Raw genomic sequence first — 27,701 nt, 5'->3', positions numbered from 1 at the left:
TCAGGGAAAGTTGCTTTTCAGCGAGGATCTGGAAAAGATAGTTAAGGATTTGGGGGCTTCTAAGTCCCAGCGTCTTCCAGAACATAAGCCTAGACCAGGGGCTAAGGCTGGTTCTGCTAGGCCTCACTTTCGGGATGTTCGGCGTTACCATCTTGGCCGTAATTCTTCCTTTCAGCGTTCCAGATTCCAGCAGAAGTCTTCCTTTTGGAACGACAAGAGATCATCAGGGGCCTCAAATATGTCTCAAGCGTCCAATTGCCCTGCTCAATGATGGGGCGCAGGTCCATGCCGCGGACGTTTCCATAGGGGGTCGATTATGTCTCTATCACGAACTGTAGTGGGTCTTGGATCTTACAGGTTAGAGTTTGCCGTTCGCGGCAGAGACGGATTTTTGGAGTCTAATTGTGCCACGGCATCCAGAAAGCAGGCCATTCTGGCTACGTTGCAAACATTGTTGGATCTCGGGGCGGTGGTGCCTGTTCCTTTGGCTGAATGGCACACAGGCCGTTTTTCAATCTACTTCGTCGTTCCTCAAAAAGGAGGCTCTTTCAGGCCTATTTTCAACCTCAGGAAAGTGAACAAGTGTCTTCAGGTTCATCACTTTCGCATGGAGACGGTGCGATCGGTGAAAGAGGCATATTTGCATATCCGCATTTGGCCTCCTCATCAGAGGTATCTTCGTTTTGCCAGCTGGGGTCATCACTTTCAGTTTTGTGCTCTTCCTTTTGGCCTAGCCACAGCGCCTTGTACCTTTTCCATGGTAATGGTAGTTGTGGCGGCCTCCCTCCGGAAAGAGGGAATCAAATTTCATCCGTATCTCTACGATTGGTTGATTCGGGTGGATTCAGCACAGGAAAGCATTATGGCCACCTCTCGGGTCCTGGAGTTCCTGCAGTCCCTCGGCTGGGTGATCAACTTTACCAAAAGCTTATCTGAGAGTTCTGTTCAATACAGCTGTGGGACTGGTCTTCTTACCGGAAAGCAGAAGACTCGAGCTTTGTTCTCAGATTCACAGCCTGTTGCATTCCCCTCATCCTCAGGCCTGGGATTATGTGCAGGTATAGAGGTATATAAAATAATGAGTGGAGTGGAACAGGTGGATGTGAAGCTTCTGTTCACGCTTTCCAAAAATACTAGGACTAGGGGGCATGCGATGAAACTACAGTGTAGTAAATTTAAAACAAATCGGAGAAAATTTTTCTTCACCCAACGTGTAATTAAACTCTGGAATTCGTTGCCGGAGAAAGTGGTGAAGGCGGTTAGCTTAGCAGAGTTTAAAAAGGGGTTGGACGGTTTCCTAAAGGACAAGTCCATAAACCGCTACTAAACGGACTTGGAAAGATCCAAGATTCCAGGAATAACATGTGTGGAATGTTTGTACGTTTGGGAAGCTTGCCAGGTGCCCTTGGCCTGCATTGGCCGCTGTCGTGGACAGGATGCTGGGCTCGATGGACCCTTGGTCTTTTCCCAGTGTGGCATTACTTATGTACTTATGTCCTGGGATCAATGACAGCCACTCTAGAGGTGGTTCTGTGGGCGAGAGTCACATGAGCCCCCTTCAGCGCGCCTTGTTGAATCTCTGGTGTCCCAAGATTATTGTTGTCAACTGGTGTGGCTTCCGATGGCAAGGGACAGCATGAGCTGGTGGCTGTGCCAACAACCTTCGAAAGGGGATGCCTCTGGGTGATGGTAGTTTCAGATTCCAGTCTCTCAGGATGGGGGAGCCCATTGTCTTCAACGGGTGGCTCAGGGACAGTGGTCTCTATTGGAGGCAAAATGGTCCATCAGCAGTTGGAATTGAGGGCAGTCAGACTGGCCCTCAAGAAGTTTCAGGATCTTCTGGAGGGGCAAGTGGTTCGAGTTCTTTCATACGACACCACATCGGTGGCATACATTAATCACCAGGGAGGCACTCAAGAGTGTGACCTTGGCTTTAGAAGCGACCAATCTACTGCAATGGGCGGAGACTCATCTTTGTGTCTCAGCTGCTCACATTGCAGGACAGAACAATGTGCAAACCGACTTTCTCAGCCGTCATTGCCCGGAATCAGTGGAATGGAACTGGTGACGGAGGCCTTCAACTAAATCTGTCTGCGGTGGGGCTATCCAGTTATGGACCTGATGGCGTCCAGTCAAAATGCAAAAGTACAGAAGTTCTTAAGCAGAAGTAGCCTTGGATGATGGTCAGTCTTCTCTGTCTTCACGCCTTGGCCTCTAATTGGACATTTGCTGCGTCGGATCAGACTTCATCGGGGCCTTGTGGTGATGGTAGCTCCAGACTGGGCACATCTGCCATGGTATGTAGATCTTGTGCAACTTCTTGAAGCGCCTCCCCTTGCTTCCGGTCTTTCCCGGGCTACTTCATCAAGGCCCGGTTCAGATGGAGGACATCTCCCACTTTGGTCTTACTGCTTCGCTCTTGAGAGGGCGAAATTGAGGAAAAAGGGTTATGAGGATTCTGTGATTGCCACCTTTCTTCGTGCTCGCAAGCGTTCCACTACCTCAGCTTATGCCAGGGTGTGGCGTAAGTTTGAGGCGTGGTGTGCCGAACGTGCTTGGTCCCCCTTTAAGGCGTCTGTTTCCCAGATTTTGGACTTTCTGCAGGATGGCCTTCAAGAGGGTTGTCTTTTAATTCCCTTCGGGTGCAAGTCGCAGCTCTTGCTTGTTTCTGGGGGCACCTAGCCAGTGCTTCCCTCGCAGCTCGTTCGGACGTGGTGCGTTTTTTGAAAGGTTTTCTTCATCTTCATCCTCCCCTTCGGCGTCCTTATCTGTCTTGGAAGTTAAATATGGTCCTTAGTGCGTTGCAAGGCCCTCCTTTCAAACCGTTGTGTTCCACTTCATTTAAAGGTCTCACTTTGAAGACAGTGTTTCTGGTGGCTATTTCCTCAGCGCGCAGAGTTTCGGAATTGCAGGATCTGTCTTGTCGAGAACCTTTCCTCCAGTTCTCAGAATCTGGCATCACTTTGAGAACAGTTCCTTCTTTTTTTGCCCAAGTTGGTGTCTGCCTTTCATTTAAATCAGCCTCTTTTTTTAACCTTCCTTTCGGAGAGCGGAATTTCCTGAAAACTTTGCACATCTACATCTTTTAGATGTTCGCCGTTCTCTGCTCCAGTATCTTCACATGACTAATGAGTTCCGCTATTCGGACCATCTGTTTGTTCATTTTGCTGGTCCTAGACAGGGGTTATGCAGCGTCCAAAACGACAATTTCTCGTTGGCTTAAGGAAGCCATTTCCTCTACGTACCTGGTGAAGGGTTCTGTTCCTCCGGAGGGTTTGTGAGCTCATTCGACTCGGGCACAGGCTGCTTCTTGGACAGACAGGAGTACTTTCCTTGGATGACATTTGTCGGGCCTCTCACCGTTCGTTTGTTAAATACTACAGGTTTGATGTAGAGACGAGAAAAGATGCACATTTTGGGGCAACGGTGCTCTCTCAGAGTGGCGGCTTCCCACCCTATTTAAGGGACTGCTTTTATACATCCCACCGGTTCCTGGATTCATCTGTTGCTGATGCTAAGGAAGGTAAAATTATGTCTTATCTGATCATTTTCTTTCCTTTAGTAGCAGCAGATGAATCTAGGATCCCTCCCTTGGTCTTTTGGTTGCCTGACTTCTCGCTTTAATGCCTGATTTTTGCAGATATTTAATCTAAGAAACAAGAAGATTTTTCCACAGGTCGGTGAATTCCGATTTTTAGTTTTACTCCTTTGTATTTTTGAGTCAGTTATTCAAGTTTCAGGTTCTTTCTTTGGCTGTTACCTTGTTGTTGTGAGGAGAGTGTTTTCTTTATGACTCCTTTTATCTGCTTTGGGATACGATGTATACTGAAGAGACAAGGAGCTTGGCGTCCAGTGTCACTGCTTTTCTGTTCAGTGTTCTCTATCTCCACCTGCTGGTAGGCAGATACAACCCACCAGTTCCTGGATTCATCTGCTGCTACTAAAGGAAAGAAAAATTATCAGGTAAGACATAATTTTACCATTTGCATTTACTTGCTCCACTTCACTCAGGATTTTGTAGACCTCTGTTATATTCCCCCTCAGCCTTCTCTTCTCCAAGCTGAAGAACCCTAACCACCCTTTCGAGTGTTTCCATTATCTTGATCATTTTTGTCACCCTTCTCTAATTCCGCTTTGCTTTTTGAGATATGGCAACCAGAATTGCAATTGGTCATTTAAAAAAAGGGGGGGGGGGGGTTGTAACCATTTTCCTCATTTTATCATGGTTGTACTTTTGAAAGTTAAATCCTGACAGGGATTTCCTGTTTTGCCTATGCTGCCTCTGAAGATTTACAAACTTTTCCTTCTCAAGACCTCCTTTTTAACATAGCTGCTGAAAGTTAAAGATGCCAACATTTAAAGGCTAATCACAATGACATCATAACCAATTTCTCATGAACTATTAAAACAATACACACTTCCCCCTTCTGAAAAAAGGCTTTCCATTCAATTGCAAAATTTAAAGCAGAAGGTCTGTTGGTCACTCTAGGGTCCACACCAAGTGCACTCAGTTTATATATAGGTCACCTGTTTCAGTGTTAGTCAGTGCAAATCCCGGGAGCCAGTGGCAGCTCCAGAGATCTCTGGAGCAGTTCCAACTGTTATTCAATTTTGTGTTTTCCCGCTACTCTCTGCCTCTCTTCCCAAGCTAACAACTGAAGGGGAAAAGTGAATGGGGAAGAAAAACTGTATGTTTGAAGGACAAGGCATTTCGCAATAGATATGAAGATTTGGAAATACCCACCTCCTTGAGGATATCCCCAGTGAAAAGTGTGAAGATGAGCTGGAAAGGATGATGTCATTGACACACACTGGTCAAGTGTGTTGTGGCCCTGCATGGGAACATACTTGGCCCGACTTAATTAATGAAGACCACTGGCCTATGTGGAACCATGTCAGAAGCATTGCTAAAATGTAAGCTCAGAACATCCAGCGCTATCCCTCAATCCAACTGTCTGGTCACCCAGTCAAAGAAATTAATCAGATTTGTCTGACAAGACCTACCTCTAGTAAAACCATACTGCCTCAGGTCCTTCAAATCAGTGGATTCTAGAAAAGACAATATGTATATTAGGTGACGTACAGCAAGAACGGCCATTGTAGAAACTTTTTTTTTTTTTAATAAGGCACATCACTCAGGCCTTGTATATTTAAATGGTGGAATTTTGCAAAACTGCACGCTCAAAGGGAGACAGTTAAAGAGCTAAGCTATAGAATTCAATTTTGCTTTTTGTGGTAGTTCTGAGTACCAGAGAGAGAAGCACAGTACCCATGTCAATCACTTTTCCAGACTCCAGGTACAAATGAGCAGTTAGCTACCATTATGCCTAAGAGCAAGTATAAATGCCTCTAGGGAATTATTTAATTATACATGTATTGCCATTGCAAAATAGGGAATACACATTTTTAAGGATTTTCCATTATGTACCAAGGATCAGTCCAGACAAATGGGTTGTGACCCTGCCAGCAGGTTGTGACCCTGCCAGCAGGTGGAGATGGAGAACTCTAAGTTGTGCCTCATAAAGTCCTGTGTTTAGCAACCAAGCCAGTATTCTCTATCTCCAGCAGGCGGGATAGCAGCTCCTGTGTGATGTGGCAACTTCTGTGTGGCTTCCTATCCTACTTGCAGGTTCACGAGTTTGGTTTGAGAATATCCTGTGCCTCAGGTGTAAACCTTGTAGTCTAGGTCCCTCCCTACACCCCCATTACCACTTTATACCTCTGTATCGGTCTTCCCTTCTCTTTTTTTCTCCTGCCTCTATCTTAAAAAAACGACCACTGCGGTTCTTTTTGAGAGCGCTTGTGCTGTGGGTAAATTGTGGGGCTTCAATGCCTTGGAGGTCACAAGACTGGCTATTTTCTGTGAGTATATTTATTATTCTCTGTCTGGTGCGAGCTGCAGGGGTAAGCTTTCAGCTACCGGTTCCTTCACACTCTGCTTTACTTTTTTTGGACGTGCCACTTTTGCCTACTTTGGCAGTCAGCGCTCTGTCTGCGGGAGTTCAATGTGGCCCTGCTCCGATGACTGTTTTAGCGGGCTTAGCACCAACAGCTCCTGTGCTCTGCGAAGCTTCAGCAGCTATTTTGTCAGCGGGTTCCTCACTTGCCACTGTGTCCCGGGATGTTGGTTTTTCAGTGTAGAAGTGTCTGCCCTGCCTTTTTCACCTGAATTTGTTATTCTATTACATCAGGCTTTTTTTTATTAGTCAGCTCCAGCTGCCTCTCCCTTCCTCTCACGTTGCTTTTGAGGAACAGCTTCCTAAGAAACAAAACCTTTTTGGTTTGCAGTATTTGGAGAATGTGCCTCGGGACTTAGAGGAGGTTTTATCTGTATATTCTGACTGTCCTAGTTCTGCTGATGGCCCTGACTTGGATGTTTCAGGGGCAGACAGGGTTGATGATCCTACTATAGCTAAGCTGTTTTTTTTAGAGCAGATTTGCCTCTGTTGATCACAAAATCTATGAAGGTTTTAAACATTTCTTCCCCTGCTTTTCAGTCCTCTGGTCCTGCTCCATCTATTATGTCAGGTACTGTATCTCATGAGGCTATGCAGGAGCTTATTGCAGCTCATTGGGAGACTCCTGATTCTGATCTCTGGGTGGCTTGCGCTATGTCCAAATTATATCCCCTTCTGCCGCCTGATTTAGAGCAATTTGCTCTGCTTAAGGTGGATACCCTTATTATTGTAGTTACTAAATGTACCACTATCCCTATTGAAGGCAACACTGCATTAAAGGATATGTGTGACACAAGCTTGAGGCTTCCTTGAAGCTTGCCTTTAAACTAGCTGTGTTAAATTCTCAGGCAGCAATATCGTCTTTTGTTGCCAGGTTCTCCCTAACCTAGAGATGGGGTTATCCTATTTGTCAGACGCTCTTTATTATAATCTCTGAGCGTGACACTGGCAATGGTTGAGGCATTGGGCCGCTAATCTGGCATCCAAATCTTGTCTGGTGAAGTTTCCTTTTGGTGGAAACTACTCTTTGGTGTGGATTTGGAGAAGATTGTTAAAGACCTGGAAGATTCCAAGGTCCAGCGACTACCTGAGGACAAGCCTAAGCCTCATCTCTGGGCAGCTAAGTCTCGTTTTCGAGAAGTGTGAAGGTATAGACCAGGAAAGATAGTGCTTCCACTTAAAAACCTTGCTTTCCTCAGACTCAGTTTTCCTTTCAAGGAGGCAAGATGCCCTTTTCCACTTCCTCAGGATCTCTCACTCTTCGTAGCCCTCATAATGACAGGGTCGAACTTCATGCCTTGTACGTAGACATCGGTGGGCGTCTCCCGCTTTCACAAGGAGTACTGCAGACCAATGGATCTTTGATATTCTGCATGGCTACAAGCTAGAATTTTCAAATCCACTCGCAGATTTTTTTAATGCTGTCCCCTTTCAGCAGCTCTGCAGAGTCGGTCAGTGCTAACTACCTTAGCGTCTTTAAGGTGACTAGGGACCATTCAGCCCATTCCTACATCAGAGGGGGGGGGGGTGGGTATGGGTCGATATTCCATTTATTTTGTCGTCCCAAAGAAAGAAGACTCTTCTCGCCCAGTTCTGGATCTCAGAGGGCATGAACAAGTCTCTCAGAGAGCAGCACTTCCACTTGGAGACTGTTAGCTCGATCCAGCCAGGTGAGTTTCTCACCTTATTGGACCTCAAGGAGGCTTATTTTCATATCCTAATGTAGCCTTCTCACAGGAAACTTCTCCAGTTTGCGATCCTGGGAGATCATTTTCAATTCAAGGCCGTGCCTTTTGGCCTCGTCACGGCTCCTTGCACGTTTTCAAAAGTTATGGTGGTGGTTGTAGGCTTTCTTTACCGGTAAGGAATCCAGGTACATCCTTACCTGGACCATTGACTAATTCAGGAGCCTTCGCTATACACAGATAGTCCTGTCTCTTCTTTCGATGGTGGATTGGGTGTTGAATTACAGCAAGTTATCTCACCCCCACCCAGACTCTGGAGTTTCTGGGAGTGTGCTTCAGTACCCAGGAAGAGAAGGTTTTCCTGCCTCAGCATCTTAAGCAGCAAATTCTCAGGCTTCTCTCTCTTCCCTGCCTGCGGGCATGGGATTATGCTCAGGTTCTCAGTTCTGTGTTGGCAACTTTGGATGTTCTGCCTTGGGTGAAATTCCACATGCAGCCTCTACATTTGTCCCTGTTGATCTGGTGGTCTCCAGTCTCAGGGACTTACGACCAGTTTATGCCGTGAACGCTTCAAGCCAGACAGAGTCTAACTTGGTGGCTTCTCCCTGCACACATTCAAGTGGGGTTGCCTTTACAGACCCCAAGTTGGCGTGCTCTCACCTCTGCCAGCCTCTTCAGATGGGGAGCCCATTATCTCCACCACTTTGCACAGGGCCGCTGGTCGAGAGTGGAGGCTTCCTGGTCCATCAACAGATTGGAACTTTGAGCTGTCAAGCTCTACTAGCCTTTGCACCTCTTCTTTGCGGGAGGCCAATGATCTCGGAGAATGCCACAGCCATGTCATTCATCAACAAACAAGGAGGAACAAAGAGTGTATCTCGAGATTGGGAGGCACATCTTTTTCAGTGGGTGGAATTGAACATTCCGATGATTTCATTGTCTCACATAGTGGGTTCACTGAACGAACTCGCAAGTGGATTTCCTCACCAGAGTGTGTCTGGACCCAGGGGAATGGCAACTGTCAGACTGCATTTCACCTCATTTCCACACAATGGAGCCTTCCGGTTCTGGACCTCATGGCATTCAGACTCAATGCACAAGTACATAGATTCTACAGCTGCTTCAGGGAGAAAGACTCCCTAGGAATGGATGCACTGCTATAGCATTTGCAGTCAGATGGCATCCTTTACGTGTTTCCTCTGTGGCCTCTCAGAAGGATGCTGCACAGGATTGCGTGTCATCCTAGTAAGGTCATTCTTGTACCTCCAGACTGGCCTGGATGTCCTTGGAATGCAGACCTTATATGTCTTCAAATTGCTCCTCGGTTGACTCTTCCTCCACAGGCGGGCTTATTGTGCTAAGGTCCAGTACTTATGGAGGATCCCTACCGCTTTGGTCTTACAGCCTGGCTCTTGAGAGGCCTCCTTATGCTAGAATGTGGAGAACTTTTGAGAGCTGGTCTGCACAGAGTGGTGTTTCTCTATTTTGTGCTTCCTTGTCTCAAATTTTATCCTTCCTTCAGGAGGGATTCAATAAAGGCTTGGTTCTCAATCCGCTGAAGGTTCAGGTGGCAGTGTTGGCGTGTCATAGAGGCAAGATATACGGAATACCTCATGGTCTGCTCACCCTGATATAGTGCGATTCCTCAAGTCACTCATCTGCATTCCCCTCTCCACAATATTTGTCCTCAGTGGAGTGAAGTGGTTCTTAAGGCTCTTCAGTTGGCCCCCTTTGAGCCCCTTCATTCAGCAATTATCAAAGATCTTACTTTAAAGGCAGTATTTCTAGTTGCCATTTTGTCGGCATGGACAGTTTCAGAGCTTCAAGCTCTCTCTTGAAGGGATCCCTTTCTCCACTTTTCTGACTCTGGAGTTTCCATACAGACAGTTCTTCCGACGTTTTCACCAAAGGTTGTATCTCCTTTTCATGTCAGACTGTGTTTCTTCCTTTTTCAGGGAGGTCTATTCTGCATTATATGCTTCCCTGAGACTGTTGGATGTGAAGTGCGTCCTTATTACTGCTACCAACGATTTCAGGTGGTCTGGTCCTCTTTGCGGGACCCCGGAAGGGTTTGCTGGCCTCCCAAACAATAGAGGCTTGATGGCTTAAGGAGGCTATTTCTTCGGCTTACATTCTGAGGGGTAGATCTTCTCCCATACACATCAAAGCTCATTCTACCAGGTCTTTGGCGATTTCTTTGGCAGAGTCTAGGGTAATTTGGCAAAGATCTGTTGGTCAGTGACATGGTCTTCTCATTTCTTTGTTAAGCATTACCATTTGGATGTGTTTGCTTGAACATATGCTTTTTTCGGGGCCATGGATCTTGCTGCAGGGATATCACAGGCTCTCGCCTCTTAAGGATTGCTTTTGTACATCCCATTTGTCTGGACTTTTTTTTGGCACATAATGGAAGGAAAAATTAGTTAATTACCTGATAATTTTCTTTCCTTTAGTCCCAAAAGATCAGTCCAGAGCCTGCCCTTCTATGATGGTTTTGGTTTTTCTGGGTTCCATGTAATTTCGGGTGTTTCTAGTGTTCTGGTTCCATTATTTCTAAGGCATAAGTTTTGCCTTTATTTCATAGTTCTTTTTCTATCTAGAGGCTGGAGATTTTTCTCTGGAAGTCACTCTTTCACTGCTTTGTTATTGAATACTGGCTTGGTTGCTAAGCGCAGGAGCTTATGAGGCACAACTTGTTAAGAGTTCTCTATCTGCACCTGCTGGTGGATGATCACAACCCATTTGTCTGGACTGATCCTTTGGGACTAAAGGAAAGAAAATTATCAGGTAACTAATTTTTCCATCCAGAACATCCACTGCAAATTTGTGTATGCTGGCTGAAAAGTATTCTCTCAATATCACAACTTATTCATGAATGCCAAATTTTCACATGTAAACCTTTTAAAATTGCCTCTGAGTTTAATGGCTTTTTTTTTTGTCTATTAAGCTGTTCTTAATTGTGGGGTTTTCTTCTATTGTACTTTTGTAATGGTTTTTGTTAGTATTTGAATTTCACTTATGTGCAATAATTTAGGTATTCCTGGTTAAATTAAAGATGTCATTTAATGTCTTGCAACAAAAGCTGGCATAACCTCTTCATAGTAAAATGTTATAACACTATTTCTCCGAGGACAAGCAGGCTGCTTGTTCTCACAGATGAGTTGACGTCCATGGCAGCCCCTTCCGATCGGAGATCTTCACTAGCAACAATGTTTGCTAGCCCTCGCGTATGCATGCACACTGTGCATGCGTGACCATCTTTCCGCCCGAATGCGAGTGTGCTCACCAGTCTACTTTTTTTCCGCGGCTCAAGATGGCTGTTTACGGTTGTTCTGCGCCTCAAGGAGACCCCTCGCGCGTTTTTTGCCGCTTTCTTCCCCTCAGAAGTGGTTGAAAAGTCTTCCGTTTGTGTCTTTTCGTCTTGTTTTTTTTTTTTTTTTTTTTTAACTTCCTTTTTTCCGCTATTTCTAGAGTTTTTCTCGTTAAGTTTCCTTTCGTTGTCAGAAGCGACCTTTTTGGCCGCCCATATGGGTTTTTTTCCCTGTTTTGGTGCTATTTTTTGCCACCATCGCGAATTGTGATTTCGCTGGCGTGATTTTTCTGCCCATGTCATCAAAGCCTGCCAGCAGCTTCAAAAAGTGCACTCTGTGCAGCCAGACGATCTCGCTTACTGATAGGCACGTTTCGTGTCTCCAGTGTCTCGGGGCTGGTCATCGCCCTAATGTCTGTACTTTGTGCCTCCAGCTCAAGAAGAGGACTCAGGCGGCGAGATTGGGTCAGTGGAACGTTCTGTTCAGAGCCACGTCCGGGGCTTCGACGTCTGCGGTACCGAGGTCATCGGAGGTATCAATGTCGGAGGGTGCATCGTCATCAGGAGCGCAGGTGAGGGCTGTCCATTCCCCTGCTAGTAGCGGTGAGCCCTCCAGTAAGTCTCTGCCTGTCTCGAGGGCTCCTGCAGTACAGGCCCCCCGAGAAAGACCTGTTTCGGACCCGGCCCCGAGGAGGCGTTTGGATTCAACGTCCTCCTCTTTGGTACCGGGAGGTACCGGTGACCTGCTTCGTGTGAAGGCAAAGAAGCATCGGCACCAGTCGCCTTCCCGTCGCGGTACCGAGAGCTCCGGGTCGCCAAGGGATTCGGCACCCGCTAAGCGTCGACGCCGGGAGGACCGCTCGCCCTCCATACAAGAGGTGTCGATGCTCTCTATTGTGGACAGCCCAGTACCGCCTCCGCGACCCGGACAGATTCTGAGCTCGTCACCGGTACCGGACCCCTTGCCTTCCTCAACAGTCGCTCTGAACGAGAGCCCTCCGGGCCATCCTTCCAGGGATCCTGGAAGAGCTGTTACGCCCTTCCGCTCCGGTACCGGGGGTGCTTGCGCCGCCGGTGCTGTTGAGAGAGGCGACAGCTGGCTCCTCGCCCATGGTGAGGTCTCCGTTCCCGGTCCCGCTTGTGGTGCCTGCATCGGCGGCTTCCCAGGCTGACTCCCCGACGACTTCGATGGAGGGAGCTTCATCGCCGCCGGTGCAGGAGACTTCCTCTCGGCGTACCCACCATGGCCATGTTTCCACGGAGTCGAGATGGGCCCAGCTTCGGACTGCAGTTCACGAACTAGTGTCTGACACTGATGGTGAGGCCTCGTGGGAAGCAGAGGAAGACACGAGATATTTCTCTGATGAGGAATCTTGCAGTCTTCCCTCTGATCCTACTCCCTCTCCTGAAAGGCAGCTTTCTCCTCCAGAGAGTCTGTCTTTCACGGCCTTTGTCAGGGAAATGTCTACAGCCATTCCCTTCCCTGTGGTTACGGAGGATGAGCCAAGGGCCGAAATGTTTGGGCTTTTGGAGTATCCTTCGCCACCTAAGGAATCGTCCACTGTACCCATGCATCATGTCCTCAAAAAGACATTGCTGGCGAACTGGACGAAGCCGCTAACTAATCCCCACATTCCCAAGAAGATAGAATCCCAGTATCGGATCCATGGGGACCCAGAGTTAATGCGGACTCAGTTGCCTCATGACTCTGGTGTGGTGGATCTGGCCCTTAAGAAGGTCAAGAGTTCTAGGGAGTACGCTTCGGCGCCCCCGGGCCGTGACTCTAGAACCTTGGACTCTTTTGGGCGGAAGGCCTACCATTCTGCAATGCTCATTTCCAAAATCCAATCCTACCAGCTCGTAAATTCCTGGCCAGGGGTGTGTACGATACTTTTGATGTCGCGTCCAGGGCCGCTGCTCAAGGTGTGGTGATGCGCAGACTCTCGTGGCTGTGTGCCTCCGACCTGGAGAACAGGATCCAGCAGCGGATTGCGGATTCTCCTTGCCGGGGGAATAATATCTTTGGTGAAAAGGTCGAACAGGTGGTAGAACAACTCCACCAGTGGGACACCGCTTTCGACAAATTCTCCCGCCGGACACCTTCAGCATCTACCTCATCAGGTAGACGTTTTTATGGGAGAAGGAGGACTGTTCCCTATTCTACTAAGCGTAGGTACAATCCTCCCTCTCGCCAGCCTGCTGCCCAGGCTAAACCCCAGTGCGCTCATTCCCGTCAACAGCATGCGCCTCAACAGGCCCCAGCACCTCCCCAGCAATAGCAAGGGACGAGATTTTGACTGGCTCCAGCAGAGCAGAGCCGACATCAAAGTGTCTGTGCCAGACGATCTGCCAGTCGGGGGGGAGGTTAAAATTTTTTCACCAAAGGTGGCCTCTCATAACCTCCAACCAGTGGGTTCTCCAAATAGTCCGGCTAGGATACTCCCTCAATTTGATTTCCAGACCTCCAAATTGCCCACCGGGAGCGCAGTCCTTCAGCTTCCGCCACAAGCAGGTACTTGCAGATGAATTCTCCGCCCTTCTCAGCACCAATGCGGTCGAGCCCGTGCCACCGGGACAGGAAGGGTTGGGATTCTATTCCAGGTACTTCCTTGTGGAAAAGAAAACAGGGGGGATGCGTCCCATCCTAGACCTAAGGGCCCTGAACAAATATCTGGTCCGAGAAAAGTTCAGGATGCTTTCCCTGGGCACCCTCCTTCCCATGATTCAGGCAAATGATTGGCTATGCTCTCTGGGCTTAAAGGATGCTTATGCTCACATCCCGATACTGCCAGCTCACAGGCAGTATCTTCGATTCCGTCTGGGAACACAGCATTTTCAGTACTGTGTGCTACCCTTTGGTCTCTCCTCTGCGCCCAGGGTGTTCACAAGTGCCTGGTTGTCGTAGCGGCGTCTCTACGCAGACCGGGAGTGCACGTGTTCCCTTATCTCGACGATTGGCTGGTGAAGAACACCTCCGAGGCAGGAGCTCTACAGTCCATGCAGATGACTATTCGACTCCTGAAGCTACTAGGGTTTGTGATAAATTATCCAAAGTCCCACCTTCTTCCAGTCCAGAAACTAGAATTCATAGGAGCTCTGCTGGACTCTGACGGCTTGTGCCTACCTTCCAGAAGCGAGGGCCGACATTCTTCTGTCTCTCGTCTCCTGGGTGCGGGCGTCTCAGCAGATCACAGCTCGGCAGATGTTGAGATTGCTCGGCCACATGGCCTCCATAGTGCATGTGACTCTCATGGCCTGCCTTCACATGAGATCAGCTCAATGGACCCTAGCTTCTCAGTGGTACCAAGCCGCTGGGACCTAGAGGACGTAGTCCTGCTGTCCACGAGTTTTCTCCAATCCCGGCATTGGTGGATAATTCGGTCCAATTTGACACTGGGACGTCCTTTCCAAATTCCTCAGCCACAAAAGGTGCTGACGACGGATGCGTCTCTCCTGGGGTGAGGAGCTCATGTCGATGGGCTTCACACCCAAGGGAGTTGGTCCCTTCAGGAAAAGGGTTGCAGATCAACCTCCTGGAGTTGCGAGCGGTCTGGAACGCTCTAAAGGCTTTCAGGGATCGGCTGTCCCAACAAATTATCCAAATTCAGACGGACAATCAGGTTGCCATGTATTACATCAACAAGCAGGGGGGCACTGGATCTCGCCCCCTGTGTCAGGAGGCCGTCAGAATGTGGCTTTGGGCTCGCCAGAACGGCATGTTTCTCCAAGCCACGTATCTGGCAGGCGTAAACAACAGCCTGGCCGACAGGTTGAGCAGGATCATGCAACCTCACGAGTGGTCGCTCAATTCCAGAGTGGTACGCGAGATCTTTCAAATGTGGGGCACCCCCTCGGTGGATCTCTTTGCCACTCGAATCATCCACAAGGTCTCTCAGTTCTGTTCCAGACTTCAGGCCCACGGCAGGCTAGCGTCGGATGCCTTTCTCCTGGATTGGGGGAAAGGCCTCCTGTATGCTTATCCTCCCATACCTTTGGTGGGGAAGACTTTGCTGAAAATCATGCAAGATCGAGGCACCATGATTCTGATCGCTCCCTTTTGGCCACTTCAGATATGGTTCCCTCTTCTTCTGGAGTTGTCCTCCAAAGAATCGTGGAGATTGGCGTGTTTTCCGACCTTCATTACTCAGAACGAGGGGGCACTTATGCATCCCAACCTCCGGTCCCTGGCTCTCACGGCCTGGATGTTGAGTGCGTAGGTCTTTCCGAGGGTGTCTCCCGTGTCCTGCTTGCTTCCAGGAAAGATCCCACTAAGAGTTACTTTTTTCTCTGGCGGAGGTTTGCCATTTGGTGTGATAGCAAGGCCCTAGATCCTCGCTCCTGTCCTACACAGACCCTGCTTGAATACCTTCTGCACTTGTCCGAGTCTGGTCTAAAGACCAACTCTGTAAGAGTTCATCTTAGTGCGATTAGTGCATACCATTACCGTGTGGAAGGTAAGCTGATCTCGGGACAGCCTTTAGTTGTTTGCTTCATGAGAGGTTTGTTTTTGTCAAAGCCCCCCCATCAAACCTCCTACAGTGTCATGGGATCTCAATGTCGTTCTCGCGCAGCTGATGAAACCTCCTTTTGAGCCGCTGGATTCCTGCCATCTGAAGTACTTGACCTGGAAGGTCATTTTCTTGGTGGCAGTTACTTCAGCTCGCAGAGTCAGTGAGCTTCAAGCCTTGGTAGCTCATGCTTCTTATACAAAATTTCATCATAACAGAGTAGTCCTCTGCACTCACCCTAAGTTCTTGCCAAAGGTGGTGTCAGAGTTTCATCTGAACCAGTCAATTGTCTTGCCAACATTCTTTCCCCATCCTCATACCCGCCCTGCTGAACGTCAGCTGCACACATTGGGACTGCAAGCAAGCATTGGCCTTCTACCTGGAGCGGACACAGGCCCACAGACAGTCCGCCCAATTTATTTCTTTTGATCCCAACAGAAGGGGTCTGGCTGTCGGGAAACGCACCATTTCCAATTGGCTAGCATATTGCATTTCCTTCACTTACGCCCAGGCTGGGCTGACTCTTGAGGGTCATGTCACAGCTCATAGTGTTCGAGCCATGGCAGCGTCAGTGGCTCACTTGAGGTCAGCCACTATTGAAGAGATTTGCAAGGCTGCAACGTGGTCATCCGTCCACACATTCACATCACATTACTGCCTTCAGCAGGATACCCGACGCGACAGTCAGTTCGGGCAGTCGGTGCTGCAGAATCTGTTCGGGGTTTCGAATCCAACTCCACCCCCCTAGGCCCATGTTTATTCTGTTCCAGGCTGCACTTTCAGTTGAATAAGTTTAGGTCAATCTCAGTTATGTCCTCGCTGTTGCGAGGCCCAGTTGACCAATGTTTGTTGTTTTGAGTGAGCCTGGGGGCTAGGGGTACCCCATCTGTGAGAACAAGCAGTCTGCTTGTCCTCGGAGAAAGTGAAAGCTACATACCTGTAGAAGGTATTCTCCGAGGACAGCAGGCTGATTGTTCTCAGCAACCCGCCCACCTCCCCTTTGGAGTTGTGTCTTCCCTTGTCTTTGCTATTTACTGGACTGGTGAGCACACTTGCGTTCGGGCGGGAAGACGGTCTTGCATGTGCACGCGAGGGCTAGCAAACGTTGTTGCTAGTGAAGATCTCCGATCGGAAGGGGCTGCCGTAGATGTCAACCCATCTGTGAGAACAATCAGCCTGCTGTCCTTGGAGAATACCTTCTACAGGTATGTAGCTTTCGCTATCTCTACACATTTTACTGTATGTGTGTTGATTTTAACAGATTTGAAAATAAGTTAATGTAGCAGAAAGGTATCTTAACTTTGTATCATGTTGTCAGCATCTGTTAACTTAGATTTATTCCCTCATATACTTACCCTCTCTATTCTGTCCTATCAGAATTGTAGTTCTTACCCTTTCGTTCCTATATTACGACCCCCCCCCCCCCCCCCCCAAATTCCTTTCTTACTAATTTTAGATTGTAAGCCGCTCTGATACTATTGTTGGGCAGGATAGCAAATTTTTAATAAATTTGGAAACTTGGAATGTAGTTTGACTAGGAGTTCCTAAATTATGGCACATATCTGTTTGGTGTTGGGGGAGGGATGTGGCCACAAGTACCATTGTACAATAACCATAACTTAGGTATCAACATAATCTTGATATTGATGCATGCTTATATTCCACAACAACTTTTAAGTTCAGAGCGGATTTATCTTATATAGTAATACTCACTATGAACCTGGCTGCCTGTGTCCATAACTTTCTTCGCTGGGCTCCAAAGCCCCAGCTGATGTCACTGGATGTGATCAAGTTGGAATCTGTTTGTGTGCGTGCGTCAAACGTCAGACGCACAAACACAAACTGATTTCAACTTTTATCATTCCTCCCCGCTGCGCGGTCGAGAACAGGACTTCAGCTGGCGGGAGTTGGGGTCCCCCGCCAGCACAGGTACACGATGGCAGCGGGGGAGGTTTGGCGCGGGAAGGGGGGCTCGAGAGGGTCATGACGGGGGTCCAGGGCTCAGGAACTCCGAGGGGGGTCTGGCAATCGGAGGGAGGGGTTCTGCTAATCGGAGGGAGGAAGGTAGGGAGGTGGGGTCTGGAACGTGGGGGGGGGACTGGAATTCGGATGGGGGAGGGATGTGGGTCTGGACTTCAGAGAAGGGGGGGAATGCACCACCTGTACAAAAACTTTAAAAAAAGGGGGGGGGGACGACCCTGGAACACGGAGGAAGGGGTGACACTGGAACTGGGTGGGAGGGAGGGACCCCAGGCACACAGACTCTCTCACAGACACACTCGCACAGTCTCACTCACTCTGTCACACACACACACACTCTCGCAAATTCACTCTCACAGTCACTCTCACACACATACTCTCAAACACACACACTCCGAGGAAAACCTTGCTAGTGCTCGTTTCATTTGTGCCTGAAACGGGCATTTTCTACTAGTTTATAGATAAGGGTATGTGATACATGGGAAGAGGATGGAGGGAGAAAGGGTTGATTAGTTTTAGGGCATCCTTGTTATATGGAGCTGAGGGGGAAGTTTGGAGTTGAGGATGAGAGAGGGGTTGGAAAGGGAGGGAGAAAAACTGTTAAATTTTCTAATGATTACTGTTTGATTGAAGATTTGCTTGTTCTGTTCATGTTACTTTGTCATCAATAAAAAAAATAAACTAAGTTCAGTGCGGATTACACCAATTAGAGTACAGAAACCACAGGAATTAACAAGCCAAAAAGATAGTAAGCTAACAATAGTACATGATCAGCCCTAAACTAATAAAAGTATTTATTAAAAGGAAACCTTTTAACTATTTAAAGGCCATGAAATCAGGAATAACTCTAATCGTAGCTGGAAGAGAATTCCAGACTTGAGCCGCCAAATATGAAAAAGTAGCTGAGAAAATCTGCTTAAAAACAAATACCACATGGAGTAGGGAACCGTAAAAGCAAAGGATTTCTTGAGGAAATATTTCTAGACCGTGACAAACAATAAGCATACCAAATCTTTCATATACAATGGTCCATCTCCATAAAGTATCTTAAACACAAAAATGCATAATTTAAAATGTCTGTCTCCATCAGGAGCCAATGCAACCTAAAAAACTGTGGAAAAGCTCTTTCAAACTTGTGTGCTGAGTAAATAAGCCAGGCTATCATGTTTTGAATCATTTGAATCTCTCTCATTAAAAGCTTGGAGCATCCCAGATAAACACTACTACAGTAGTCCAACTGATGCAGTATGAAACTTTGTAAACTAGTTTAAAAGCTTCTTGATCAAAATAACTCCTAACCCCTCTCAATTTTCTCATCATATAGAAGGTTTTCTTTACAAGAGCTTGCACTTGTTGATCAGGAATCAGTGTATTGGTCACAATTACACCCAATAGTTTGACTGGATTCAGATTTAAACTGTGTGTTAGCAAATTTCAAGATGATATCATTCCTTATCTCAGAAAGTGGATCAGTTAACAAAAACTTAGTTTTATGTTCATTCAGCTTTAAGAGGTGAGTAGTAATTCATTCCTCTAACAGATGGATACACTCTGCAATTTTATTTGGAATGCTAATATCTTGTGAGTAGATAGGAATAAGCACTGTAATATCTATATTTATAGATATATAGATTTATATAAAAATCTAAGAACATAAGAGGTGCGATAGTGGGACAGACCAAAGGTCCATCAAGCCCAGCTTCCTACTTCCAACAGTGGCCAATCCAGGTTACAAGTACCTGGTAAGATCCCAAAAAGGTACAATACATTTTATGCTGCTTGTCCTAGAAATAAGCAGTGGATTTTCCCCATCTTAATAATGGCTTATGGACTTTTTTTAAACCCCGCTAAGCTAACTGCTTTTACTACATTCGCTGGCAAAGAATTTCAGTGTTTAATTACATGTTGAGTGAAGGAATATTTTCTCCGGTTTGTTTTAAATTTACTACTTTGTAGCTCTACTGTAGAAAGAGTAAACAAGCAATTCACATCTACCCATTCCACGCCACTTATTTTAATCCACGTTAGGAGTCACCGACCAAGAAAGGGATCTAGGCATCATTGTTGATGACACATTGAAACCTTCTCTGCTCAGTGTGCTGTGGCGGCTAAGAAAGCAAATAGAATATTAGGTATTATTAGCTAAGAATGTAAAACAAAAAATTAGGATGTTATAATGCCTATGTATCCATGGTGCGACCGCACCTCCAATATTGTGTTCAATTCTGGTCACCGCATGTCAAAAGGTACAGAGAAGGGCAATGAAAATAATAAAGGGGATGGGATGACTTCCCTATGAGGAAAGGCTGAAGCCGCTAGGGATCTTCAGCTTGGAGAAAACACAGCTCAGGGGAGATATGATAGAGGTCTATAAAATAATGAGTTGAGTGGAACGGGCAGAATGTGAATTTTGTTTACTCTTTCCAAAATTATTAGGACTAGGAGGCATGCGATGAAGCTACAAACTAGTTAATTTAAAATGAAGCTGAAAAAATGTTTCTTCACTTAACATGTAATTAAACTCTGGAATTTGTTGCCAGAGAATGTGGTAAAGGCTGTTAGCGGGGTTTAAAAAAGGTCCAGCTTCCTAAAGGAAAAGCCCATAGACTATTATTAAAATGACTTGGGGAAAATCCACTGCTTATTTGTGGGATAAGCAGCGTAAAATGTATTGAACTTTATTGGGATCTTGGATCTTGCCAGGTATTTGTGACCTAGATTGGCCACTGTTGGAAACAGGATGCTGGGCTTGATGTATCTTTGGTCTGACCCAGTGAGGCAATACTTACGTACGTATTTATTTATTTGGATTTATTTACCGCCTTTTTGAAGGAATTCACTCAAGGCGGTGTACAGTAAGAATAGGTCAAACATGAGCAATAGGCAATTACAGCAGTAAAAATATTCAAATAATACAAAGTATGGTATGGTATACTACTTACAATGTCAACACAATATGTAATAGAGCATTATAATTGATAGTGAAGGGTAAAGCAAAGATGTAACATATAGATAGGTAAGACAGTAGGAAGAGTTAGAAAGTGAGGTGACTGATTTAAAGAAAGTTGCGCATGAGGTCAGAGAGATGGTAAATATTATCTCTACTAGGATAGGAATGGATAAACCTGTCCTGCTGCAGTATGTGCAGCCCGAGTCACTCCTTGTGTGTGTGAGTGAGACTAACTAGTTACTTCTTCCATTAAAGGCCTGGTTGCAGAGGCAAGCTTTCACCTGCTTCCTGAAGTAGAGATAGTCTTGTGTTAAACGGAGCCTTTCAGGCAGTGCATTACAGAGTGTGGGGGCTACTCCGGAGAAGGCTCGTTTGCGGGTATCACATCGTGTAATGACTTTTGGAGAGGGTGTGATTAGTGAAATTCCTTGGGAGGACCTTAGTGTCCTTGGTGGTGTATGGAGGATCATCCTATTTTTCTGGTACTCAGGGCCATTTCTTTTCAGGGCCTTGAAGATCAGACATAGAGTTTTAAATTTCACCCTGTGTTGTACTGGTAGCCAATGAAGTTTTTGCAAAAATGGTGTGATGTGGTCACATCGCTTGCAAACTTCTATGAGTCTTGCTGCTACATTCTGAATCGACTGGAGCTGGTGCAGGCCCTTTGTAGTCAGACCATGGTAGAGTGCATTACAGTAATCCAGTCTTGACGTTATGGCATGTACAACTGGGATAAGATTTACCTTCTTGGTGTAAGGAAAGAGGCAGCATAGCTGTTGCAAGTAGTAGAAGCAGCTCTTGAAGTTTGCTTGGATTTGGGGAATCAGAGTAAGTGTTGAATCTAACCGTATTCCAAGGTTCCTGACTTGTGATTTGAGGGGGGGATTTCGTACTTCCCAAAAGGGATTTTGATGTCAGGTATGTATCCACTTGTGTTAGAGACCCAGAGAAGCTCAGTTTTACTTGGGTTCAGGCAAAGTTTGTTGTGTTTAGCCCATTCTTGAATTGATGTTAGGTAATCAGTTTATTAAAAGCTGTAGGTAAGTCAGGTTCAGTGGGTATGAGTAGCTGCACATCATCCGCATGGATGTAGAACTGAGTGTCCATTGGCCAAATCAGCTCAGCTAGTGGCTTGAGGTAGATATTGAACAGAATAGGTGACAGTATCGATCCTTGTGGTACCCCGCAGGTCAGCGTCCATGGTGATGGTAGTTGCTGCCAAACATGGATTGTTGCCTGTCTGATAGGATCTGAACCAATCATTAAGTTGAACACAGACTGCTTGTTCTATGAGTTTCCCTAGAAATGGGATGTTGGATACTGGCCTGTAGCTTTCAAGTTTGTCTTGGCCAAGGTTGTTTTTCTTCAGCAGAGGGCGAACCACTGCCCTTTTTAATGCTGTTGGTAGTTGCCCATTAGAAAGAGATCTGTTCACAATTTTTGTGGCGCCTTCTATAAGGCCCATACTTGCTTGCTGCACTATCATTTATGTAACTGTAGTTTGGTTTCCTCTTTCCCACATGCATCGCTTTGCGCTTGTTATCTGCCATTTGGATGCCCAGTCTCTCATAAGGTCCTCTTGTAATTTTTCACATTCCTCTTGCTATTTAACAACTTTGAATAACTTTGTGTCATCAGCAAATTTAATTACCTCACTAGTTACTCCCATCTCTAGATCATTTATAAATATGTTAAAAATCAGCGGACCCATCACAGACCCCTGGGGAACCCCACTATCTACCCTTCTCCATTGAGAATACTGACTATTTACTCTCTGTTTTCTATCTTTTAACCAGTTTTTAATCCACAATAGAACACTACCTCCTATCCCATGACTCTCCAATTTCCTCTGGATTGTTTCATGAGGTACTTTGTCAAATGCCTTTTCAAAATCCATATATACAATATCAGCTGGCTCACTTTTATCCACCATGTTTGTTCACCCCTTCAAAGAAATGTAGATTGGTGAGGCAGGATTTCCCTTCATTAAATCCATGTTGACTTTGTCTCATTAATCCATGCTTTTGAATATGCTCTGTAATTTTGTTCTTTGTAATAGTCTCTACCATTTTGCACCGCACTGACGTCAGGCTCACCAGTCTATAATGTCCCAGATCTGCTGTGGAACCTTTTTTAAAAATCGGCGTTACATTGGCAACCCTCCAATCTTCAGGAATCATGCATGATTTTAAAGATAAAATACATATTACTAACAGTAGTTTTGCAAGTTTTTTTTTCAAGAATACCATCTGGTCCAGATGCTTTGCTAGTTTTCAGTTTGTCAAATTGCTGCATTACATATTCCAGGTTTATAGATATCTCATTCAGTTTCTCTGACTCCTCAGCTTTAAATACTATTTCTGGCACCGGTATCTCTCCCTAATCTTCCTCAGTGAAGACCAAAGCAAAGAATTTAATCTCTTCACTATGGCTTTGTCTTCCCTGTGTACCTCTTTTACCCCTCAGTCATCTAGCAGTCCAACTGATTCTTTTGCTAACTTCTTGCTTCTAATGTACCTAAAAATGTTTTTACTATGTGTTTTTTGCGTCCAACACAATCTTTTTTCAAAGTCCCTCTTTGCCTTCCTTATCAGTGTTTTGCATTTGATTTGCCATTCCTTATGCTGTTTCTTATTATTTTCAGTTGGATCCTTCTTCCATTTTCTGAAGGATTTTCTTTTAGCTCTAATAGAGCTTCCTTCGCCTCACTTTTTAACTGTGCCAGCTATCGTTTGGCTTCCCTCCTTTTTTAATACATGGAATATAACTGGCCTGGGCTTCCAGGATGGTATTTTTGAACAGCATCCACACCTGATGTAAAGTTTTGACCTTCACAGCTGCTTCTCTAAGTTTCTTTTTCACCGTTCTTCTCATTTTATCATAGTGTCCTTTTTGACAGTTAAATGCTAATGTATTGGATTTCCTGTGTGTACTTCAGAGCTGATGTCAAATCTGATCATATTATGATTACTGTTATCAAGTGGCCCCAGCACCATTACCCTCCTGCACCAGATCATGTGCTCCACTAAGGACTAGGTGTAGAATTTTTCTTCCTCTTGTTGGCTCCTGTACCAGCTGCTCCATAAAATAGTTCTGGATTTAGTCAAGGAATTTTACCTCTCTAGCATGCCCTGATTTTACATTTACCCAGTCAATATCAGGATAATTGAAATCACCGATTATTATTGTGTTGCCCAGTTTGTTAGTCTCCCTGATTTCTGATAACATTTCTACATCTGCCTGTTCATCCTGGCCATGTGAATGGTAGTACACTCCTACCATTATCCTTTTTCCCTTTACAAATGGTATTTCAATCCATAGGGATTCCAAGCTGTGTTTTGTTTCCTGTAGAATTTTCAATCTATTTGATTCACGGCCCTCAAGATACAATGCTACCCCTCTACCAATTTGATCCACCCTGTCACTGTGATATAATTTGCACCCTGGTATATATATATTTTAAACCCTGCTTGACTCATAACATAAGCCAGAGATCTGCAAAATACAAATGTATGCAAAAATTAAAATGAGGTTATAAATTCCGTAGGGTACAGGTTTGGGATAACTTACCCAGGATTTGTCAGTTCCTATATAGATGTAAACAGCGCCATTTTAGAAAAGTTGAGGAGGTCTGACATAGACATTTTTGCCAAACCGACTAGAGCTTGTGACTTATTTTACAAATGGAGAGCTTAACATAGAAGTGTATTGTAAAAGTGACATATGTCTGCTCCCAGACCAAGATGTTGAAAAGTCTATCAAAAACATACATGGCACATGAATAGCAGCATCTCAAAATGTTGCAGTGTGAAACACACAGAGAAGTGTGCCCAAGAATGTCCATGAAGCTGCAAACAGCCCACACGAGAACACACCATAATGCCCCAATGGAGCAAGCATCTGTGAGTTCCCTGGTGTCTATTCAGTTCTTTTAGGAGAAAACATCTAGCGCCATCTGTGGCGACGATACAAAGCATATAGTGCTGGGTACAAAATGTTTTGCACTGCCCTGGGGCAGAAAACATTTACTGCTGCTTTGAGGTTCAAAACATTTTACACCCCAGGTCAGTGCTAAGCGTTTTACACTGCTGTGGGGGTGCAATATATTTAGCAGCCAGCTTTGTAAAATGGCAGGCGTAGATGTCTTGCAGCCCTAAATGTTTATAGCTGCCGACAATTTCAGAAACGTAAACCAAATATACCAAATGTCAAGTTTACATCCCTCCCACATAGATGTTTTTGAAAGGGATATTTAAACATGCTGCTTGCCATTTTACAATATCTGTCAGAAGCTGCATGAGAACGTTTGTACTGGCAACAAAGCAGCAGTTCTTGCCCCACAAGAGAAACTTCACCTCAGAGGAGGTGGGCCTGTTAGGGTGGGGGGAGAGTGCTGAGACACCTCAAACATCTTTTTGTTGCAGCAGGGCTAAGGCTCAGCATCTGCACCGTACAAAAGGCAGGTTGCATCTGCCATGGTGACAGGACTGTTCCAGTGCCTCAGTACAGGGGGCAGTGAACAGTGATGAACATACTGAGAACCAGACAGGATCACAGAAGGGTTCCGCTTCATCCCAGAGGGGAAGGGCAAGAGATAGTTGGTATGGTATAGGAAGGGAGGGGGGCTGTGGGAGCAGGCAACACAGCAGTGTATTAGCTGGCAAAGGGTAGGTAGGTGTGAAGACAGGGGGTCTCAGACATAACATAGTGGACAGAAATGGACATCAAGCTTAGACTCTCAGCTTTCTTGCAGTCAGTCACAGGGACATGCAGCAGCACTTATTTGTGATTTAAAGGTGGTCTTTCTCCCAAAGTATATCTTGCATTGCCTGCACGTCAACGTGTTACCCTGAATCGGGGATAGATGTAGAGAATGCTGGACTGCCCCCAACACACCTCTGCTGGCTTAGACCTTTTGGCTGCAAAACATATGTGCCAAGATTGTGATGTTTAAAGTATGAATAGCACTTGTAAAATGATTGCCATTGTCTTTCCTGTATATACTAATCTTTTGTAGAATTTATAGTATTTTAAACACCTTCAAAAATATATTTCCTCCTCCTGTCTGGCAGTGACCACCTGACATGGGTCATATCTCAAGAAGAAATCTCTGTATCAGGACTAGAAGTGGGACCTCGAAAAGGCAGCTAGTACATTCAATATATAAATAATAGCAGCAATATGTTAACTGGTTTTTTACCATGTGACCTGAGGCCAAAATATACATAGATATCTAGTACCTAAAATGTGTAACTATTTAACATTTTTTCTTTTGGTTATTTGTTTCTCTTTAGGCGTCTACAATACATGAAGCCATGTGTGCAGGACAGAGGAACTTTGGAGCCAGAGCAAATGGCTTCAGACAGAAGATATATTCTAGTGACAGCTCTAGTTCTGAGGATACAGCTCCAGAAGGTGGAAGTGAATGGGTTGAGCCATGTGATGATGAGCTTTTTTCTCGAACTCATCTGTAAAACTGTGTAATTATAGGTACAGATGGTTTTAAAAGTAAGGAAATGGGAAAACTCTTTTGTGGGCCTGTTACTCTAAAACAGCAACTTTAGTTTCCTCTTCAGTTAACTGATTCAGAAGTGTATTTATCTTTCTATTCTTGCTTAGTTTCATAGTTCGGATAATCTTCAAGATTATTTTTTTGTTTTACAAACTTAAAATTCTTGGCTATGTGGATTAGAATAGATTGTGTTGTCAAATCAAGAATGAATGTGCATGTGCTTGTCTTAGTAGTATCACTTCTTATTTGCATCCAAACTGTAATTATTTTCACTTGTAACTGTAGTTGCACCACAATTATTTGTCTTAGCATTGTAATATTTACAGCTACTTCAGCTATTCAGAGATTTTCACTTTTGGCACATAGGTATTTTTCTGTAAGAACTGGGAGATAAATACTTAACACTGTAAGCTGTTAGTGCCTTTCTGAATTGCAGTGAAACATCATGTAAAACTTATCCAGTTTTCTCACACACAAAAAAATCCTCATGTAACTTTGAAGTAGCACACAAGGCTGTGCTTTAGAGAATTGCAGAATACTATTTTTCTGTCTTAAATGTTCTTCAGTGATGAAGGGATAATGGTTGCTGGTAGTGCTAACTGGAAGAGCCAAGGATATATATATATTTTTTATGTTTTTTAAGTTTGTTGGCAGTGTGAGTTTGTATATTCCCTTTTCTTTTGTGGTTTTGTTACATAGAAATATAGTAAGAAACTACACACATGCAAAAAAAAGTGCTATTGGCGTTGATGTGTGGATGGTTGTGAATCCTATAACAAGAGCATCTTGTCTAGTTGCATTTAAATGCATTAATATATATAGAAAAAAAGATCACATATGAGATATCCCATAGTTAATTATTTAAGGTCTGGAGTGATTTTCTATTTTAACATTTAATACATACAGTGGGCCAATCCACTTAAAAATCCTATGGCTGTTGCAGTTAGCTACTGTTGTGGCTGTAATTTATTAAATCTTGTAGTTCATTTTGTGCTTGAGAGAATGTTAATGGAAATTTCTGTGTGGGGGAGGGGGTTGGGATGAGTAAAACTTTAGGGTATGATTGCAGTAGCAATTGATTTGTGACTTTGCATTTTATTTTGTTTAAAGTTGATAATACATCTTCAAGATATAATTGTATAAAACTATCAACTCCTTGTGCTTCTAACATATTATGCAAAATGAAAAAGCAAAGAGGAGCAATATTTGAAAATCTTAACACACAAGGGTTTTTCTTTACTAACTTGCTGTTTAAAAATCTGTACTGTGGCAGCATGTCTATAACATCAGGAAGTGCAGAAAGTAAGTTGGAAAGCTTAATTACAAAAGGCAATAAAATCTCTGAAAAGTGTTTAAAGTTATGGGTTGACCTAGCTTCAAAATGCATCCTTTATTTGGAGGAGGAAGTGAAAGTGAATGGATTAGTCTGGTTGATCTATTGTGTTTTCTCAATGAATACAATAAAGATCTAAAGTCTAATGCCAAATTAATTTATATAAATACTTGCTGTCAAAACCCTAACATTGATTTTCTTATTTGTTGTGTCCAAGGACATTACTATTATTGTAATTCAATAAAATGCATTGTTAGGGATTTTAAGACAATACTTTTGACACTTTCATTTTTTCTACTTATTTATTTACAGACCTCTGAGAGGGATATTATATTTACTTTCTTCTGGAGCTTCCTAAAAGGGTGTTGAGTACCTGCACTGAAAAAAATCTGACATGAAAGTAGAAGGAATTCCAAAATGCCAGTTTGCAAAAATAACCAAAATGAAGGCTGATTTAACTAAAAAC

General features: G+C 44.9%; 1 protein-coding gene across 1 annotated transcript in view; it reads left to right on the top strand.

Annotated features, from left to right (window-relative positions):
* The window catches only part of KIAA0232 (KIAA0232 ortholog), a 323,689-nt gene extending 296,434 nt beyond the window's left edge, over nucleotides 1-27,255 (top strand). The window contains 1 exon segment of the mRNA XM_030192183.1: nucleotides 25,685-27,255. Within this exon segment, the coding sequence (XP_030048043.1) occupies nucleotides 25,685-25,864 (180 nt within the window). The 3' untranslated portion in view covers nucleotides 25,865-27,255.
* Nucleotides 27,256-27,701: the final 446 nt, after the last annotated feature.

The sequence above is a fragment of the Microcaecilia unicolor genome, chromosome 2, assembly GCF_901765095.1.
Source record: "Microcaecilia unicolor chromosome 2, aMicUni1.1, whole genome shotgun sequence".
NCBI lineage: Eukaryota > Metazoa > Chordata > Amphibia > Gymnophiona > Siphonopidae > Microcaecilia > Microcaecilia unicolor.
This window is presented reverse-complemented; position numbering and strand designations above follow the sequence as displayed.